Source organism: Petromyzon marinus, unplaced genomic scaffold (genome assembly GCF_048934315.1).
Source record: "Petromyzon marinus isolate PM22_M1 ecotype Great Lakes invasive population unplaced genomic scaffold, UKy_Petmar_22M1.pri1.0 PM_G_Scaffold_9, whole genome shotgun sequence".
Taxonomy (NCBI): domain Eukaryota; kingdom Metazoa; phylum Chordata; class Hyperoartia; order Petromyzontiformes; family Petromyzontidae; genus Petromyzon; species Petromyzon marinus.
The window spans coordinates 1,807,898-1,828,394 of record NW_027423046.1 but is presented as its reverse complement, the minus strand read 5'-3'; the positions used below and the strand labels follow the sequence as shown (position 1 = coordinate 1,828,394).

The following is a 20,497-nucleotide window of genomic DNA, read 5'->3' as shown; positions in this document are numbered from 1 at the left end:
TATGGTAGTGTAGTGTACAGTATTGTGTGTAGTGTATAGTGTAGTGTATAGTAGTGTAGCCTATATTACTGTGTATAGCAGCATATAGTGTAGTGTATAGCAAGGTATATTCCTATAGTGTATAGTGATGTATAGTAGTGTATAGTGCAGTGTACAGTGTAGTGTATAGTAGTGTAGCCTATATTACTGTGGTGTATAGCAGCGTATAGTGTAGTGTATAGTAGTGAATATTACTAAAGTGTATAGTGATGTAGAGTAGTGTATAATAGTGTAGTGCATAGTGGTGTATGGTAGTGTAATGTACAGTATTGTGTGTAGTGTATAGTAGTGTAATGTATAGTAGTGATGTGTATAGTAGTATAGTGTATAGTCAGGTAAAGCATAGTGCCGTGTGTAGTGTATAGTGTAGTGTATAGTAGTGCAGTGTATAGTGTTGGGAGAATAAATCCATGCTCACAATTGTTCTCTCAAACACACTGGTGGGCTGCAGTAGTAACCACCCGGCACGAGGTTTCGTCTACGTGACACAACCTTGCTGGCTGATGCCGGGTGGTGGAGTGCTCAACGACATATCTACAACTCACAAGCGAGATCTGACCCCCCCAAAAGAGAAAACCTTTATTCGTGAATAACTCGGCGTTCAACTCAAAACAGGAAACTTAAATCTCGACTTGAAGCTTTCGCGACTGCAGGGATTCACACTCTTTGGTTCTTTTGGTAAAGTCACCACGTAGAAGGGAAACAATAAAATAAAAAAATAAAAAATATAAAACAATAAGATAATTCTATTGCTTTATATTTTTATTATTTTATAGTTTCCCTTCTACGTGGTGACTTTACCGAAAGAACCAAGAATAAAAAGTAAAATGTTTATTTCTACCGACGTGACTTTACCGAAAGGACCAAAGAGTAAGGAAACTTAAACTGAGATGGTTGGATATTTCTTCGTTCGGACGGCCCTTCCCTTCCTAGAGGCGGCCTTGACCTCTCCTTGTTCTTCTCCGGAATCTCCTACTTCGTCTGCCGCCGCCGCCACTTCGTATTTCTTGCCGAGCTGCACTTGGGAGTTTTTGCTCACGGCCACCGCGGCCGAGCGTAAGGCCGGAGTCTCCCGCCGTCCTCCCTCTCCGCCTCCCCCACCTCTCCCTGCTCCGCTCTCCCCGTATCCCCGCGTTGCCCTGGTCCGTCGGGGTGGTGGGGAAACCGTCAGCTCCAGCCGCCGCTGTATCGCGCGCAGGTAACCTTGCAGCTGCGACGCAGCCGCCGGCGTTATCGCCACCTGCCGGGGGGCGGCCTCCTCCGTCTCGGCCGCGCGACGAGGAGGAGGCGGAGGAGGAGGATCGCCGTTCGCAATCCTGTTCATGGCAACGACAGTAGCAGCGGGAACGGCACGTTTTGAGCGTCAGGGAGGAAGCCCGTACCCTTTCTGGCAATAAAGCACGAGTTGTGTTCAGATGTTGGAACGCCAAATAGAAACCTTTTGCATGGAATCAAGTTCACATTAACCACACGCAGCACTTGTGTGGTGGGTTCCATTTAGGCGCACACTAGAACTGGAGGCAACAGGTAACTCTCAACAGGATGACGACATAGGGCGGTAACCACCGCTCCCAACTTAGCTAATTATATTACCGGACCAGGACAGCTCAACACGCTGCCTGGTCCACTAGCGGAGACCGGAGACCGAGGACCTTAGATGGCGGCTTCATTCCCAGAGTTGACCCAGCAGCCCCGCTCCCACCCGGGACTTGGTTTATAACTGTGTGGCCGGCTCTGCCCTTGGCCACGCCCCCTTCCAGATCCTTCCGGGATGGACCCTGGGTCCTTATCACGTAACCCTCACGTCCCCCCTTGCCCCCTCGTCCAGTCACGTGCCCTCTCGGGTTCACCCAGGATATCATGTCCTGACCCGACCTCAGCGACACCCGGACCCTGCCCTCTAGTGAGCCATTCCGTGCCGTGCTCACTCTGGTACCATAGAGCGGCACCACGCATACAGCACCACTCTTCACTCGCTACTGTCGCTACAGAGTAGTGACACCATTTATGTCGCTACACTTGTGGTGAACATGCAAACAAACATGCTCTGGTAGTATATGATGCATTGTCTTTGAAACTGATTGGTCCACACCAGGGAGAGCTATCTTTAGAGCCTAGCCTCAAACAGTGTTAGACCAGAGGATGCCAAAAGGCGAACAGCACAGACACAATGCCACTATGAGCACATTGAGAGCTCGTTGTGAGCAGCTACATCATGTGCAGCTACATCATGGGAGGTCCCATGGTGACGTCGAATTTGTTATCGGTGAAAACAAACGGCATCCCACGCGATAGCCGCGGTCAAAAAATAAATAGCGGAAGACATTTCCGCGTTCGATATTTCGAGGCTTACCTCGCGTGATATATTTTTGCTCCTCTCCCCAATGACTTCAAGTAGGAATCTGCAGAAGTGCGGGCACGCAGCGCGCCCTCCCGTCGAACGAGGGCACTGGCTAAGTAATGAACGTGTCAGCAGCGACGACGCACGTCCAGTTTCAAGTACCGCGTGAAGGAAGCCGAGTGACAGCGGAGGGAGTTAGTGACATGGGTTAGCAGCAGTAGCAGCTGTAGAACATTACCGCTGAAGGCCTACGAGATAGAAGTGTCTAGGGCCTACAAGAACCTTAATCTGGCCCTGACTGAAGGCCTACGAGATAGAAGTATCTAGGGCCTACAAGAACCTTAATCCAGCCCTTACTGAAGGCCTATGAGACAGAAGTGTCTAGGGCCTACAATAAACCTCAATCCGGCCCTGACTGAAGGCCTACGAGATATAAGTGTCTAGGGCCTACAAGAACCTTAATCCAGCCGTGACTGAAGGCCTACGAGATAGAAGTGTCTAGGGCCTACAAGAACCTTAATCCGGCCCTGACTGAAGGCCTACGAAATATAAGTGTCTAGGGCCTACAATAAACCTCAATCCAGCCCTGACTGAAGGCCTACGAGATATAAGTGTCTAGGGCCTACAAGAACCTTAATCTGGCCCTGACTGAAGGCCTACGAGATAGAAGTGTCAAGGCCCTACAAGAACCTTAATCTGGCCCTGACTGAAGGCCTACGAGACAGAAGTGTCTAGGGCCTACAAGAACCTTAATCCAGCCCTGACCGTTGCTGGCGCTTGGCTCGGCTGCCTGGCAACAAGTCAGCTCGGCCAGGTCGAGAGCCAGGCTGAGGCCGCCCACGGCGTACATCACGTACAGGAAGACGGTCTTCTCCGTGGGCCTCGACACGAAGCAGTCGACGCGGTGGCGGCAAGGGTGGCGGCGGGGCACTCGAAGCGGGGGATCACCTCCAAGCCGTACATCACGTACTGGCCCAGAAGGAAGCCCACTTCGGCCACCGTGCGCAGGACGAGCTGCAGCGTGTACGCCCACATGAGGCCGTCGGCCGGGATCGCGCGGCGCCCGTCGTGCCATCTGTGGTCGTTCTTCTTGACCTCGCCAGCCTCGTCGGCAAACTCCCCTCCTTTCTCCGCTTGGACATTCTCCTCGGCTTGCTCGGTCCGTCGGTGCTTTTTGTGGCCGGTCGAGCCTTCTGACCTGCGGATAACGACGCGGGAATGAAAGTTTAAAAATATCCTTCTCACCAAAACAAAGAGTGGAATTAAGGTTTTTTTTTGGGGGGGGGGGGCCTTCATCGTCATTATCATCATCACGATTATCGTCGTCGTCGTAACTCTACTAGACCTCTGTATCCTGTGTATGGCGAAGGCGAGGTAGAGAATGCTGGGCGCCGCCACGGTGATAATCTGAAAAATCCAGAAGCGCACGTAGGAGAGGGGAGCGAAGGAGTCGTAGCAGACGTTTGTGCAGCCCGGCTGTTGCGAGTTGCACATGAACGAGCTCTGCTCGTCGTGGTAGATGGATTCGCCCGCCGCGATAGTCAGCATGATGCGCAAGATCAGGAACGTGGTGAGCCAGAGCTTGCCCAGGTACGTCGAGTGCAGAGATATCTCCTCCAACAGACGGGTCAGGAAGCTCCAGCTCATTGCGACCGCCGGCTCACCAAAAGCGTTGCCCGCCTGAGAATTCCAGAAGAGAGACGCGGATTTAGACGGCGCGTTGGCCGGCCGCGCGTCAACCAATGTCGCACGTTGGGCACCGCATTCAGCTCGAGACACCGTCGATCGTCATCGATTATCCGTCACCACACGATTATCATCCGACATTATCCAGCGGTCCTGGGCCGATCTGGCGAAACTGGCAAAGCCGCTCCAAAGGCCGTAGTAAACCAGTCCCGGCGATCGGCACCATTGTGCAGCGTGACCAAAAAAAAGCGTAGCCGCACTTGTGTTAGAGAATGTCTCACCCGTCCTCACACACTCTGGTGTTAAACCGGAGCCGGTCATGAGCACACTGGGCAGATGTGAGAAACTCTGCACTCTCGCCACAACTGAGCACTATTAATTCAGCAGTGCATAGTGACTGTGGTGGTCCGTGCTATTACTACAGCAGTGCATAGTGTGGTGGTACCTGCTTTCCCTGCAGCAGTGCATGCATACTGTGGTGTAAGCTGCTATGATTAGAGCAGGGCAAGCGAAAGTGGTGGTACCTGCTATGATTAGAGTAGTACATGCTGACTCTATAGCAGTATTAATGGACTGTACAGTAGTACATGCTGACTCTATAGCATTAGATATCGACTCTACAGTAGTACATGCTGACTGTATAGCAGTATTAATGGACTGTACAGTAGTACATGCTGACTGTATAGCAGTAGATATCGACTCTACAGTATTAATAGTGATTCTATAGCAGTATTAATAGTGACTCTATAGCAGTATTAATAGTGACTCTATAGCAGTATTAATAGTGACTCTATAGCAGTATTAATAGTGACTCGATAACAGTATTAATAGTCACTCTATCGCATTATTAATAGTGACTCTATAACAGTATTAATAGTCACTCTATAGCAGTATTAATAGTCCCTCTATAGCGGTATTTATAGTGACTCTATAACAGTATTAATAGTGACTCTATAGCAGTATCAATAGTCACTCTACAGCAGTATTAATAGTGACTCTATAGCAGTATTAATAGTGACTCTATAGCAGTATTAATAGTCACTCTATAGCAGTATTAATAGTCACTCTATAGCAGTATCAATAGTCACTCTATAGCAGTATTAATAGTGACTCTATAGCAGTATTAATAGTGACTCTATAGCAGTATTAATAGTGACTCTATAGCAGTATTAATAGTGACTCTATAACAGTATTAATAGTGACTCTATAACAGTATTAATAGTGACTCTATAACAGTATTAATAGTGACTCTATAGCAGTATTAATAGTGACTCTATAACAGCATTAATAGTGACTCTATAGCAGTATTAATAGTCACTGTATAACAGTATTAATAGTGACTCTATAACAGTATTAATAGTCACTCTATAGCAGTAATAATAGTAACTCTATAACAGTATTAATAGTGACTATAACAGCATTAATAGTGACTCTATAACAGTATTAATAGTGACTCTATAACAGTATTATTAGTGACTATAGCAGTATTAATAGTGACTATAACAGTATCAATAGGGACTCTATAGCAGTATTAATAGTGACTCTATAACAGTATTAATAGTGACTCTATAACAGTATTAATAGTGACTCTATAACAGTATATTTAGTGACTCTATAACAGTATATTTAGTGACTCTATAGCACAAAGTACTCACGTGACACAGTGACGCGATGTGGCCGTGAGGTCGACCGAACGCGCATCACGTGGCAGGGTCCGCCCCCCCCCACGTGGCAGGGTCCTCCCCCACGTGGCAGGGTCCGCCCCCACGTGGCAGGGTCCGCCCCCCGCCCCACGTGACAGGGTCCGCCCCCCCACGTGGCAGGGTCCGCCCCCACGTGGCAGGGTCGTGTGCCCATAGGTGGTAGTGGATGTGAAAGACCCAACGCAGAAGATCTCCGGGTTTGATAATCCGTGGGGTTACTCGCCCCCCACCATAGTAATGTGGAGTTTCCACCACTGGTTCAGGGCTGTTTACAGCCCCCCCCCCGCCTCGCCCATACCTCCCCCCCCCCACAAAACCAAGACCCCAATGAACCCCTCCCCCACACTGTCCACTCGCTCCAATTCCCACCTCCCCGTCCTACCAGACCCATCCTCACCACCTCCCTGTGATCCTTCCTAATGACCCCACAATCTTTTCATTAATCAGTCGCGACCCAGTCGCTAGGGTCCACGGTGTCCGCTCGCCACGAGCTACAATTTGCCCGGGGCTTCGATTCTCTCTGCATGCGTCGATGATCCGGCATCATAATTGTTCACCCGGCATAAAACATCCAGCCCGCATCTTTCTATGGCCCTGGTGGCTACTAGTCACGTGCCACCTAATTGGTACCTATTTTATCGACCACTCCCACCGAGGCATGATGATGATGATGGGCTGAGTCAACACCACCCCCTCTCCAGAGCAGGACTTGAACCTGGCCAGGCTTACGATTTTAATGACGCAGCAGAGTGGCGGCAGTCGACCTGGGCACTGAGTCACTTAGCCAGGAGCTGAACTCACCGTATCCGATACAAAGTGGAGGGGGTGCGGCGTGGGCGGTGGGGGGTGGGGGGGAAGCCGAACTTGGCCGATCCCATCTCTCAATGTAACTCCTGACCACCGAGACCCATTGTCGGGCAGGGCACTGCCCCCCCCCCCACAACGTCCAGCGGGGTGGTACAGTCCGGGTGGGTCACCAAGCCCCGCCCACGCGCCGCCAGTCGCTCGCTCCGACCGCGCGCGCGGTCGGTAATTGTCGCGGGGCGCTCCACCTGGAGTTGCCACCTGTCCCGGTTTCTCTTCCTGGTAAGTTCGCGTTTGTCGACGTCCGGGGAAGTCTCGAATCCTTTCCCGGGAAATTGAAAGTCCAGGGTCAGCTGTATCAGCAACAATAATAATAATCTCGACTTGAAGTTTTTGTGACTGCAGGGATCCACACTCTTAGTTTCTTTCAGTAAAGTGACGTAGCAGGTATAAGATAAAATGTTGTTTTAATTTAAATTATTTTATTACCTACTTGACTTTACCGAGATACCCATAGAGCGGCTCTCTGTTGATTGGTTGATGAACACGATTGTACTGTTCAAAATAAAACCTCAACCAAAATCTTCAAAAATTTAAACTACCGTATTCAACCAACCTTCACTTGATGTACTTGCAGTGTATAATAGTTTAAAACTTACAGGAATTGTAACTATTGATATATTGATAGATTTGAGCCGATTTCATAACTAAACATTAAATGTATCAGAGACCGAATGGTTAAACACTGTGTTTTGATCTTTTTTCCTTTGCATTCATTAACATTAAAAGGCATTAATCTTATAATTTGTTTTATGCAGTGTTTAAATTGGCCATACTATATATACTTCAAAATGTATTTGTACAAAAAAACGCCTTTGCACTGGCTGCTGTGTGCATTTAATCCACGTAAAAACAAATCAGCATTAGCCACTCATAACAGATTTGTAACTCGTACAGCAAGCGTAGTCATTACCTGGACCTTAATGAACCACATTAAACCAATCTATTTCGAGCAATATTAAATCACCGAGGGAGTACTCCCAAAGAAATTAAGATGCCTGGCAATGTCATTATTATTCTTGGTTCTTTCGGTAAAAGTCACGTAGAAGGGAAACACCTGATGATGACTGCTCGTGTTGCAGTCGAAACTTCGTGAGAATTTTATTGTTTTATATTTTTATTATTTTATTGTTTCCCTTCTACGTGCAGGTGACTTTACCGAAAGAACCAAGAATATGAATCCCTGCAGTCACGAAAGCTTTAAATCAAAATGTCATTATTGTTAAGTACTCACCTTTAACCTTTGCGAGTGGCGTGGCATAGCGCTGCCTACGACGCCACTACTGACGCCTGCAGGCCACGGTAGAAACTTGAGAGGGGGACATCTCGGCTAAAAGTCACAGAGGGTGCCAATCGGGAAGGGCGCTCGCAGGTTCCAGAAGGAGGGCGTGGCCGGGGAGGGGCGTGGCCTCGCTGAGAGTCCAGGAGGGGCCCCTGTGTGGGACCTCGTGGCTGTTGCTGGGAAGTGGGATGATTGCCCGTCGTGCTACTCACGTCCATCGTCGTCACCATCTCGCCGTCGCCTCCGAGAGAGAGACACAGGGATAGAGAAAGGGACAGACAGAGAGAGAGACACACAGGGATAGAGAAAGAGACAGACAGAGAGAGAGACACAGGGATAGAGAAAGGGACAGAGACACAGAGAGACACAGGGATAGAGAAAGAGACAGACAGAGATAGACACAGAGAGAGACACAGGGATAGAGAAAGAGACAGAGAGAGAGAGAGAGACAGGGGTAGAGAAAGGGACAGACAGAGAGAGAGACACAGGGATAGAGAAAGGGACAGACAGAGAGAGAGACACAGAGAGAGACACAGGGATAGAGAAAAGGACAGACAGAGAGAGACACAGAGAGAGACACAGAGATAGAGAAAGAGACATACAGAGAGAGACACAGGGATAGAGAAAGAGACAGACAGAGAGACACAGAGAGAGACACAGGGATAGAGAAAGAGACAGACAGAGAGAGACACAGGGATAGAGAAAGAGACAGACAGAGAGAGACACAGGGATAGAGAAAGAGACAGACAGAGAGAGAGACACAGAGAGAGACACAGGGATAGAGAAAGAGACAGAGAGAGACACAGAGAGAGACACAGGGATAGAGAAAGAGACAGACAGAGAGACACAGAGAGAGAGAGAGAGGCAGACACATAGAGAGACAGAGAGAGACAGAAACAGAGACTCAGCAGGCCAAGTGTTACTAAGTAGACGTCACGAGCTGGCGTGTGTAGTAGTAGTAGTACTGTGTAGTAGTAGTACTGTGTAGTAGTGCTGTGTAGTAGTACTGTGTAGTAATAGTACTGTGTAGTAGTACTGTGTAATAGCACTGTGTAGTAGTACTGTGTAGTAGTAGTACTGTGTAGTAGTAGTACTGTGTAGTAGTACTGTGTAATAGTACTGTGTAGTAGTACTGTGTAGTAGTAGTACTGTGTAGTAGTACTGTGTAATAGTACTGTGTAGTAGTACTGTGTAGTAGTAGTACTGTGTAATAGTACTGTGTAGTAGTACTGTGTAGTAATAGTACTGTGTAGTAGTAGTACTGTGTAGTAGTAGTACTGTGCAGTAGTACTGTGTAGTAGTACTGTGTAGTAATAGTACTGTGTAATAGTACTGTGTAGTAGTACTGTGTAGTAGTACTGTGTAGTAGTAGTACTGTGTAGTAATACTGTGTAGTAGTAGTACTGTGTAGTAGTACTCTGTAGTAATAGTACTGTGTAGTAGTACTGTGTAGTAGTAGTACTGTGTAGTAATCGTACTGTGTAGTAGTAGTACTGTGTTGTAGTACTGTGTAGTAGTAGTACTGTGTAGTAATAGTACTATGTAGTAGTAGTACTGGGTAGTAGCACTGTGTAGTAGTAGTACTGTGTAGTAGTACTGTGTAGTAGTAGTACTGTGTAGTAATAGTACTGTGTAGTAGTAGTACTGTGTAGTAGTAGTAGTACTGTGTAGTAGTACTGTGTAGTAGTGCTGTGTAGTAATAGTACTGTGTAGTAGTAGTACTGTGTAGTAGTACTGTGTAATAGTAGTACTGTGTAGTAGTACTGTGTAGTAGTAGTACTGTGTAGTAGTACTGTGTAGTAGTAGTACTGTGTAGTAGTAGTACTGTGTAGTAATAGTACTGTGTAGTAGTACTGTGTAGTAGTAGTACTGTGTAGTAGTAGTACTGTGTAGTAGTGATGTGTAGTACTGTGTAGTAGTAGTACTGTGTAATAGTACTGTGTAGTAGTAGTACTGTGTAATAGTACTGTGTAGTAGTAGTACTGTGTAGTAGTACTGTGTAATAGTACTGTGTAGTAGTAGTACTGTGTAGTAGTAGTACTGTGTAGTAGTAGTACTGTGTCCTACTACCACTATAATGTAAAGTCTCCTGTATGAGTTTAAGGGGAGACGCAGCAAAAGTAGCAGCAGGAGATGTTTCATCTCTCTCTTTCGATGTCCCTCTCTCTCTCATCTCTTCCCATCTCACCCCCTCTCTCCCCACGGCTCTCCGTCGCTGAATCAACGCCAAGAAGGCCCCAGCGTGCTCCTCACTCCTCGCTTGGAGCTGTCCCTGGTGCGGACAGTTTATATACACGTAATATACAGTTTATATATACATAATATACAGTTCATATATACATAATATACACTTTATATATACATAATATACAGTTTATGTATACACACAAAAAACAGTTTAGATTACGCATAATCATCATACATCACCTCACAATAATTTTAATTTCACCACGTAAGGCCCCACACTCACAGAGACCCATGCTTACAAAGACCCACGGAGACTCATACCCACAGAAACCCACACTCATAGAGACCCACTGCTACCCACAGAGACCCATACCCACAGAAACCCACACTCATAGAGACCCACTGCTACCCACAGAGACCCATGCTCACAAATGCCCACACTCATATAGACCCACTGCTACCCACAGAGGCCCATACCCACAGAAACCCACACTCATAGAGACCCACTGCTACCCACAGAGACCCATACCCACAGAAACCCACACTCATAGAGACCCACTGCTACCCACAGAGACCCATACCCACAGAAACCCACACTCATAGAGACCCACTGCTACCCACAGAGACCCATACCCACAGAAACCCACACTCATAGAGACCCACTGCTACCCACAGAGACCCATACCCACAGAAACCCACACTCATAGAGACCCACTGCTACCCACAGAGACCCATACCCACAGAGACGCACACTCATAGAGACCCACTGCTACCCACAGAGACCCATACCCACAGAAACCCACACTCATAGAGACCCACTGCTACCCACAGAGACCCATACCCACAGAGACCCACACTCATAGAGACCCACTGCGACCCACAGAGACTCATACCCACAGAAACCCACACTCATAGAGACCCACTGCTACCCACAGAGACCCATACCCACAGAAACCCACACTCATAGAGACCCACTGCTACCCACAGAGACCCATACCCACAGAAACCCACACTCATAGAGACCCACTGCTACCCACAGAGACCCATACCCACAGAAACCCACACTCATAGAGACCCACTGCAACCCACAGAGACCCATTCCCACAGAAACCCACACTCATAGAGACCCACTGCTACCCACAGAGACTCATACCCACAGAAACCCACACTCATAGAGACCCACTGCTACCCACAGAGACCCATACCCACAGAAACCCACACTCATAGAGACCCACTGCTACCCACAGAGACCCATACCCACAGAAACCCACACTCATAGAGACCCACTGCAACCCACAGAGACCCATTCCCACAGAAACCCACACTCATAGAGACCCACTGCTACCCACAGAGACTCATACCCACAGAAACCCACACTCATAGAGACCCACTGCTACCCACAGAGACCCATACCCACAGAAACCCACACTCATAGAGACCCACTGCTACCCAGAGACCCATACCCACAGAAACCCACACTCATAAAGACCCACTGCTACCCACAGAGACGCATTCCCACAGAAACCCACACTCATAGAGACCCACTGCTACCCACAGAGACCCATACCCACAGAAACCCACACTCATAGAGACCCACTGCTACCCACAGAGACCCATACCCACAGAAACCCACACTCATAGAGACCCACTGCTACCCACAGAGACCCATACCCACAGAAACCCACACTCATAGAGACCCACTGCTACCCACAGAGACCCATACCCACAGAGACGCACACTCATAGAGACCCACTGCTACCCACAGAGACCCATACCCACAGAAACCCACACTCATAGAGACCCACTGCTACCCACAGAGACCCATACCCACAGAGACCCACACTCATAGAGACCCACTGCTACCCACAGAGACCCATGCTCACAAATGCCCACACTCATATAGACCCACTGCTACCCACAGAGGCCCATACCCACAGAAACCCACACTCATAGAGACCCACTGCTACCCACAGAGACCCATACCCACAGAAACCCACACTCATAGAGACCCACTGCTACCCACAGAGACCCATACCCACAGAAACCCACACTCATAGAGACCCACTGCTACCCACAGAGACCCATACCCACAGAAACCCACACTCATAGAGACCCACTGCTACCCACAGAGACCCATACCCACAGAAACCCACACTCATAGAGACCCACTGCTACCCACAGAGACCCATACCCACAGAGACGCACACTCATAGAGACCCACTGCTACCCACAGAGACCCATACCCACAGAAACCCACACTCATAGAGACCCACTGCTACCCACAGAGACCCATACCCACAGAGACCCACACTCATAGAGACCCACTGCGACCCACAGAGACTCATACCCACAGAAACCCACACTCATAGAGACCCACTGCTACCCACAGAGACCCATACCCACAGAAACCCACACTCATAGAGACCCACTGCTACCCACAGAGACCCATACCCACAGAAACCCACACTCATAGAGACCCACTGCTACCCACAGAGACCCATACCCACAGAAACCCACACTCATAGAGACCCACTGCAACCCACAGAGACCCATTCCCACAGAAACCCACACTCATAGAGACCCACTGCTACCCACAGAGACTCATACCCACAGAAACCCACACTCATAGAGACCCACTGCTACCCACAGAGACCCATACCCACAGAAACCCACACTCATAGAGACCCACTGCTACCCACAGAGACCCATACCCACAGAAACCCACACTCATAGAGACCCACTGCAACCCACAGAGACCCATTCCCACAGAAACCCACACTCATAGAGACCCACTGCTACCCACAGAGACTCATACCCACAGAAACCCACACTCATAGAGACCCACTGCTACCCACAGAGACCCATACCCACAGAAACCCACACTCATAGAGACCCACTGCTACCCAGAGACCCATACCCACAGAAACCCACACTCATAAAGACCCACTGCTACCCACAGAGACGCATTCCCACAGAAACCCACACTCATAGAGACCCACTGCTACCCACAGAGACCCATACCCACAGAAACCCACACTCATAGAGACCCACTGCTACCCACAGAGACCCATACCCACAGAAACCCACACTCATAGAGACCCACTGCTACCCACAGAGACCCATACCCACAGAAACCCACACTCATAGAGACCCACTGCTACCCACAGAGACCCATACCCACAGAGACGCACACTCATAGAGACCCACTGCTACCCACAGAGACCCATACCCACAGAAACCCACACTCATAGAGACCCACTGCTACCCACAGAGACCCATACCCACAGAGACCCACACTCATAGAGACCCACTGCGACCCACAGAGACTCATACCCACAGAAACCCACACTCATAGAGACCCACTGCTACCCACAGAGACCCATACCCACAGAAACCCACACTCATAGAGACCCACTGCTACCCACAGAGACCCATACCCACAGAAACCCACACTCATAGAGACCCACTGCTACCCACAGAGACCCATACCCACAGAAACCCACACTCATAGAGACCCACTGCTACCCACAGAGACCCATACCCACAGAAACCCACACTCATAGAGACCCACTGCAACCCACAGAGACCCATTCCCACAGAAACCCACACTCATAGAGACCCACTGCTACCCACAGAGACTCATACCCACAGAAACCCACACTCATAGAGACCCACTGCTACCCACAGAGACCCATACCCACAGAAACCCACACTCATAGAGACCCACTGCTACCCACAGAGACCCATACCCACAGAAACCCACACTCATAGAGACCCACTGCAACCCACAGAGACCCATTCCCACAGAAACCCACACTCATAGAGACCCACTGCTACCCACAGAGACTCATACCCACAGAAACCCACACTCATAGAGACCCACTGCTACCCACAGAGACCCATACCCACAGAAACCCACACTCATAGAGACCCACTGCTACCCAGAGACCCATACCCACAGAAACCCACACTCATAGAGACCCACTGCTACCCACAGAGACCCATACCCACAGAAACCCACACTTATAGAGACCCACTGCTACCCACAGAGACAGATACCCACAGAAACCCACACTCATAGAGACCCACTGCTACCCACAGAGACCCATGCTCACAAATGCCCACACTCATAGAGACCCACTGCTACCCACAGAGACCCATATCCACAGAAACCCACACTCATAGAGACCCACTGCTACCCACAGAGACCCATTCCCACAGAAACCCACACTCATAGAGACCCACTGCTACCCACAGAGACCCATATCCACAGAAACCCACACTCATAGAGACCCACTGCTACCCACAGAGACCCATACCCACAGAAACCCACACTCATAGAGACACACTGCTACCCACAGAGACCCATGCTCACAAATGTCCACACTCATAGAGACCCACTGCTACCCACAGAGACCCATATCCACAGAAACCCACACTCATAGACACCCACTGCTACCTACAGAGACCCATACCCACAGAAACCCACACTCATAGACACCCACTGCTACCCACAGAGACCCATACCCACAGAAACCCACACTCATAAAGACCCACTGCTACCCACAGAGACGCATTCCCACAGAAACCCACACTCATAGAGACCCATTACTACCCACAGAGACCCATATCCACAGAAACCCACACTCATAGAGACCCATTACTACCCACAGAGACCCATACCCACAGAAACCCACACTCATAGAGACCCACTGCTACCCACAGAGACTCATTCCCACAGAAACTCACACTCATAGAGACCAGGGACGTGCGGTCAGGGGAGGCAAGGGAGGCAGAGCCTCACCTGTGATACTCCAATGAAAACAGCTGTTACGAAAAGTAAAAATAAAGAATAATCCAATAAAATAAATATTAAGATTTTTCCACTGATGTGTGTTATGAATGTAATTTCTGTACGATTCCAATCATTTTTAGAGTCAAAATCGCCAAATTTGCGGAGCTCCGCTGCAAATACAGGAAGAGACGAGAGGTGAGACAGCGACGAGCTCAGCCTCCCCTCTGATTGCGCAACCCCTCAGTAACTGGATGGAGCGTGGGCAAAAAGCACGTGCTTGTTACTATCTCAGTATGTCACCAATGTAATGTTTGTAGACCCCTTCATTTCATGTCCTCGCCTTCCATACTCCAGGTAACTTATTTCACGTGTATGTATAAAGATATGTAGGGCCGCTGGTCTCGTCGTGAAACTGCAATGAAAAAGCACCAGGGGAGGCAGCTCTCACATCTGCCTCACTGAGGGGGACGTGTCTAACACGTGTCTAACACGCCCCCTCAGTGAGGCCACGCCCACATCAGTGAGGCCACGCCCCCCTCAGTGTGTGAATCTGGCTCTGACACCAGCCAGTGCCTCCCCCAGCCATTGACCTCACCGCACGTCACTGATAGAGACCCACAGAGAGCCACAGAAACCAGCACACTCACAGAGACCTACAGAGACCCACGCAGAGGTGACGGTGTTGGAGGCGATGACGGCCGCGATGGTTGCTGTGACGGCACAGGAGGGGCCGAGCAAGAATCCGACCGGTGACAACCGCCGGCCATGGAGAGGGGCCGAGGTCGAGGAGGAGAAGTCAACCGCGGGAGGATCTCCGACATCTCGGACAGGCTAAGGCAGCTGATTGACGCCGACAGGGGGCAGCAGCGGCCGCCGGACAGGGAGGGCCGGGGGCGGGGGGTCAGCAGCGGGGCCGGAGGCGACAGGGAGTCGAGGAGGGACTCACGGGTGAGGCAGAGGGAGGCGGTGGAGCAGGCGAGGGTTGCGATGGAGCGCGAGGTGTTCTTGAGGGAACAGTTCTCGCGGCATCGGAGTTCTGTCGAGAGGCGACGGGAGCTACAGGAGCTCGCCAGCCGGGGGCGGAACGTCCACTTCAACCCGACGGAGGAGGCGTGGAGACACGCCGGGGGGGGCACGGCGGGGCGCGGGGGGAGAGGTGGAGGGAGCAGAGTTGGGGGAGGGGGGGTTATAGAGGAGGCGGAGGGAGGAGGGGTGGGTGGAGCGGGGGGAGGGGTGGAGAGAGGGGGAGGAGGAGGGAGGGCGGAGGGAAGGGGTGCAGGGGGGGGCGGGGAGAGGGGTCGGAGGGGGCGTGAGTGGATGGAGCGACTGCGACAGGCAATGACGCTGAGATGGAACCCGTATCATCAGTTTGGGAGGGGGGGGTCAGGAGGGACGAGCAGTGGGTGAGGGAGATAGGGAGGGAAGAGAGGGGTGGGAGGGAGGGGAGGGGTGGAAGGGAGGGAGGGGAGGAGGGAGGGGAGAGAGGGGTGGGAGGGAAGGGGGGAGGGAGGAAGGGGAGGATGGAGGGGGGTGTGTGCGGCCTGCTCCAAGCGTCTCAGCATCGCACCGTGCGGGGGTGGTGGGTGGTGTCAAAATGCCTCCAAGTGTCCCCAGGTCTCCACGTGGAACCCTGGGGAGGTTTCCGTCTTTTTGCGTTCGGGCCTCGGACGTGGAGTTGTTGTAGACATGTTGGGCTGAGTCGGCCCCCAACCAGGGATTGAACTGGTGTCCTTCCTCGTTTGATGGTTATCGTTTGTTTGTGGACGTTAATTATTTTGACATTAGGTTTAAAGTTACCTTTGCCGAATGCCACAATTGACACTGGGCGTGCGTTCATTAAAAGCGGTTCGAAATGTGTGGAGGATCGAACTGAATTACCTTATACAGGCTGTGTTTATCTATAGTGGGTATTACATCTGGGTGAAAGGATCCACCAGGGAAGCCTCTGAAACGTTCCCGAAGGTTCCAAGAGGGGCGTGGCCAGAGGCGGGGCTTAGCCTCCGCGGAGCGAATATAAGCCGGGGGCACAGCAACGTTAGGGGTCGGTGTTGAAGATCGAGAGGAGCTCCCCATCGCTGCTGCTGCCCCGCCATCTCCGCCGGCCACGTGGCGGCGAGACCTCCAGCCGCTCAGCCGCTCCCCAGCGCGCCGTCAGCCGGCGGCGTGTTGGTGAGCGGGGTGAGCGCGGGTGGACATCCGCAGAGAGAGAGAGTGATAGAGGAACAAGTCTGTGCCGAATATTTATTAATAAACAAACTTCAAGTCTTTACCGTGTCGGAGCCAGTCATTACATGATTATAAAAATTATGTGCAGTGCAAGGGGCATGTCCCCGCAGCTGTATGAAATACACTACACTACACACTACTACACTATACACTACACTATACACTACACTATACTACTCTACACTATACACTACACTACACACTAGTGCTGTGCTAGTACACTATACACCACACTATACACTACACTACACACGAGTGCTGTGCTAGTACACTACACTATACACTACACTACACGCTAGTGCTGTGCTAGTACACTACACTATACATTACACTACACACTAGTGCTGTGCTAGTACACTACACTATACACTAAACTACTCTACACTATACTATACACTACACTACACACTAGTGCTGTGCTATTACACTACACTATAAACTACTATACACTACACTACACACTAGTGCTGTGGTAGTACACTACACTATACACTAAACTACTCTACACTACACTATACACTACACTAGTGCTGTGCTAGTACACTACACTATATACTACACTATACACTACACACTAGTGCTGTGCTAGTACACTGCACTATACACTACACTACCCTACACTATACACTATTATACACTACACTACTATACACTACACTATACACTACACTATACACCACACTACACACTCGTGCTGTGCTAGTACACTATACTATACACTACTCTACACTACACATGCTGTGCTAGTACACTACACTATACTCTACACTATACACTACACTATACACTGCACTATACACTACACTACTCTACACTACAGACTAGTGCTGTGCTAGTACACTACACTACACACTAGTGCTGTGTTAGTACACTACACTATACACTAAACTATACATTACACTATACACTACACTATACACTAGTGCTGTGCTAGTACACTACACTATACACTACACTACTCTACACTACCCTATACACTACGCTATACACTACACTAGTGCTGTGCTAGTACACTACACTATACACTACACAATACACTACACTACACACTAGTGCTGTGCGAGTACACTACACTATACACTACACTACACACTAGTGCTGTGCTAGTACACTACACTATACACTACACTATACACTACACAATACACTACACTGCACACTAGTGCTGTGCTAGTACAATATACTATACACTGCACTATACACTACACTACACACTAGTGCTGTGCTAGAACACTACACTATACACTACACTACACACTAGTGCTATGCTAGTACACTACACTATACACTAAACTACTCTACACTACACTATGTACTACTATACACTACACTATACACTACACTACACACTAGTGCTGTGCTAGTACACTACACTATACACTACACTATACACTACACACTAGTGCTGTGCTAGTACACTACACTATACACTACACTATACACTACACACTAGTGCTGTGCTAGTACCATAAACTATACACTACACTACACACTACTATACACTACACTATACACTACACGCTAGTGCTGTGCTAGTACACTACTATATACACTACACTATACACTACTATATACTACACTATACACTACTATATACACTACACTATACACTACACTATACACTACACTATACACTCGTGCTGTGCTAGTGACGAATTGGCACGTTCTGTTTACGTGACAACCCTTACTAGTTGGCTGTGTCGGGTGGTGGCGGGTTTTAACGACACAACATTTATATATTTATGCGATGAAACCCAAAAACTTCTATTATGGATTCACTATGTTATAAGCAACATATTTGCACTCATAAGTCGCTTGCCTACTCGGTGTTTCGTATCGAATCTCATCTCAAACAATCGAAGGGTGCCCCTAAGTGGCAGCTGCCCCTGTGTGGCACAAGGTGGCCCTACACCGGCCTGCACGTGGGCATGAGTCTGCCGGTAAGGAGGCGATCATTGACGCGTCATCTCCCTTGTGGAGATTCTGGATAATGTTACTGGAATTACCACAATTTTGACCGTGACACCAACACGCAATATGACCTGTGCGTTTTGAGTGACACAATACTATGTTTGACATCCGCTGTTAAGCAGACTGCGCATATTGTGGTGAATGTTACTGGGGTGGGCAGGTGTGCCTGTCAGGTTTGAACCTTAAACCTCTGCAACAAATTTGAGAATGCGCTACCATATTCCTGGTTCTTTCGGTAAAGTCACGTAGGTAGAAAACAAAAAATAAACAGAATTAAAGATAAAAATAATAAATTAACATTTTAATAAAATTCGTAACAAGTAAAAATAATAAATTGAAAATAATAAATTGATGAAAAGATGCCATGGGTCGACTGACTGAGATGACTGGCCAATGCACCACCTGTGCCCCCCACTACACACACACAGTGTACACACACACAGTGTACACACACACAGTGTACACACACACACACAGTGTACACACAGTGTACACACACACACACAGAGTGGACACACACACAGAGTGTACACACACACAGTGTACACACACAGTGTACACACACACACAGTGTACACACACACAGAGTGGACACACACAGAGTGGACACACAGTGTACACACACACAGTGTACACACAGACACAGTGTATACACACACAGTGTACACAGAGTGGACACACACACAGTATACACACACACAGTGTACACACACAGAGTGTACACACACACAGTGTACACACACACAGACTGTTGGGGCAAGTGCTGTTAGCGAGCACCTAACACAAAGACAAAGATCTCCCGTGTAGCCTTGAACAGAATGTTGGGGCAAGTGCTGTTAGCACCCAACACAAAGACAAAGATCCCCCGTGTAGCCTTGAACAGACTGTGAATAAAAAAATATTTAAAATATCACGAAGTCGTGATTTTTTTATATATCACGAAGTCGTTTCACATATAAGCAAGGACAAAGGATCATGCAACTTAGTCTTGCAGAGGAGAGGGGTGATGTGTTGCTAGGTGCTGACCGACAGCGTCGCTGAAAGTTTCATTCTACATTTACCCTGATATTTTGAGTCGCTTTGCAGAGTCAAGGATTTCGATGAGCGATAAGAGTTGCGAGAAGCTAAGAGCCGCGCGAATACAATTGATGAGTTCTGAGAGTGAGTGAGGAGCTGCGAGCAGAATCGTGCGCCGCCCGGAGAGAAAGACAAAGGCGGTCGGGCGTGGTGCTGGCCACCCACCCCTTCGTGTGCCGTGCCGGTCTTCATTGGTGCTGCTCGCTAACAGCACTTGCCCCTACAGTCTGTTAAGGCTACACGGGGGATCTTTTGTTTTTTGTGTGTGTGACTGCCGCGCTTCAAAGCACTTGCTCGGATGATGCCAAAAACAAACACCCCACTCA

General features: G+C 49.2%; 1 protein-coding gene and 1 long non-coding RNA gene across 3 annotated transcripts; one reads left to right on the top strand and one right to left on the bottom strand.

Moving 5' to 3' along the window:
• Positions 1-1,191: 1,191 nt before the first annotated feature.
• Positions 1,192-6,572, bottom strand: LOC142921787 (gap junction gamma-1 protein-like). 2 transcript variants are annotated; one of them, XM_076063122.1, is made up of 4 exons: positions 6,499-6,572; positions 3,726-4,060; positions 3,238-3,578; positions 1,192-1,355 (listed from the first exon to the last, which is right to left on the bottom strand). In XM_076063122.1, coding segments are annotated over exons 2-4 (645 nt in total). In that variant the 5' UTR covers positions 4,028-4,060; positions 6,499-6,572; the 3' UTR covers positions 1,192-1,353. The 2 variants fall into 2 exon arrangements, with proteins under 2 accessions (XP_075919237.1, XP_075919236.1); XM_076063121.1 differs by lacking the exon at positions 6,499-6,572 and adding an exon at positions 5,722-5,790.
• A 177-nt stretch (positions 6,573-6,749) lies between these two features.
• Positions 6,750-15,987, top strand: LOC142921766 (uncharacterized). The gene is made up of 3 exons (XR_012939652.1): positions 6,750-6,855; positions 10,147-10,211; positions 15,622-15,987. It is a non-coding gene; the product is annotated as an uncharacterized LOC142921766 (long non-coding RNA).
• The last annotated feature ends 4,510 nt before the right edge of the window (positions 15,988-20,497 follow it).

Excerpts from the sequence above, each read along its gene's own strand:
- LOC142921787 (XM_076063122.1), bottom strand. The coding sequence starts at position 4,027 with ATGAGCTGGAGCTTCCTGACCCGTCTGTTGGAGGAGATATCTCTGCAC. Across the intron at positions 3,579-3,725 it reads GCCATACACAGGATACAGAG|GTCAGAAGGCTCGACCGGCC; the intron begins GTCTAGTAGAGT and ends CGTTATCCGCAG.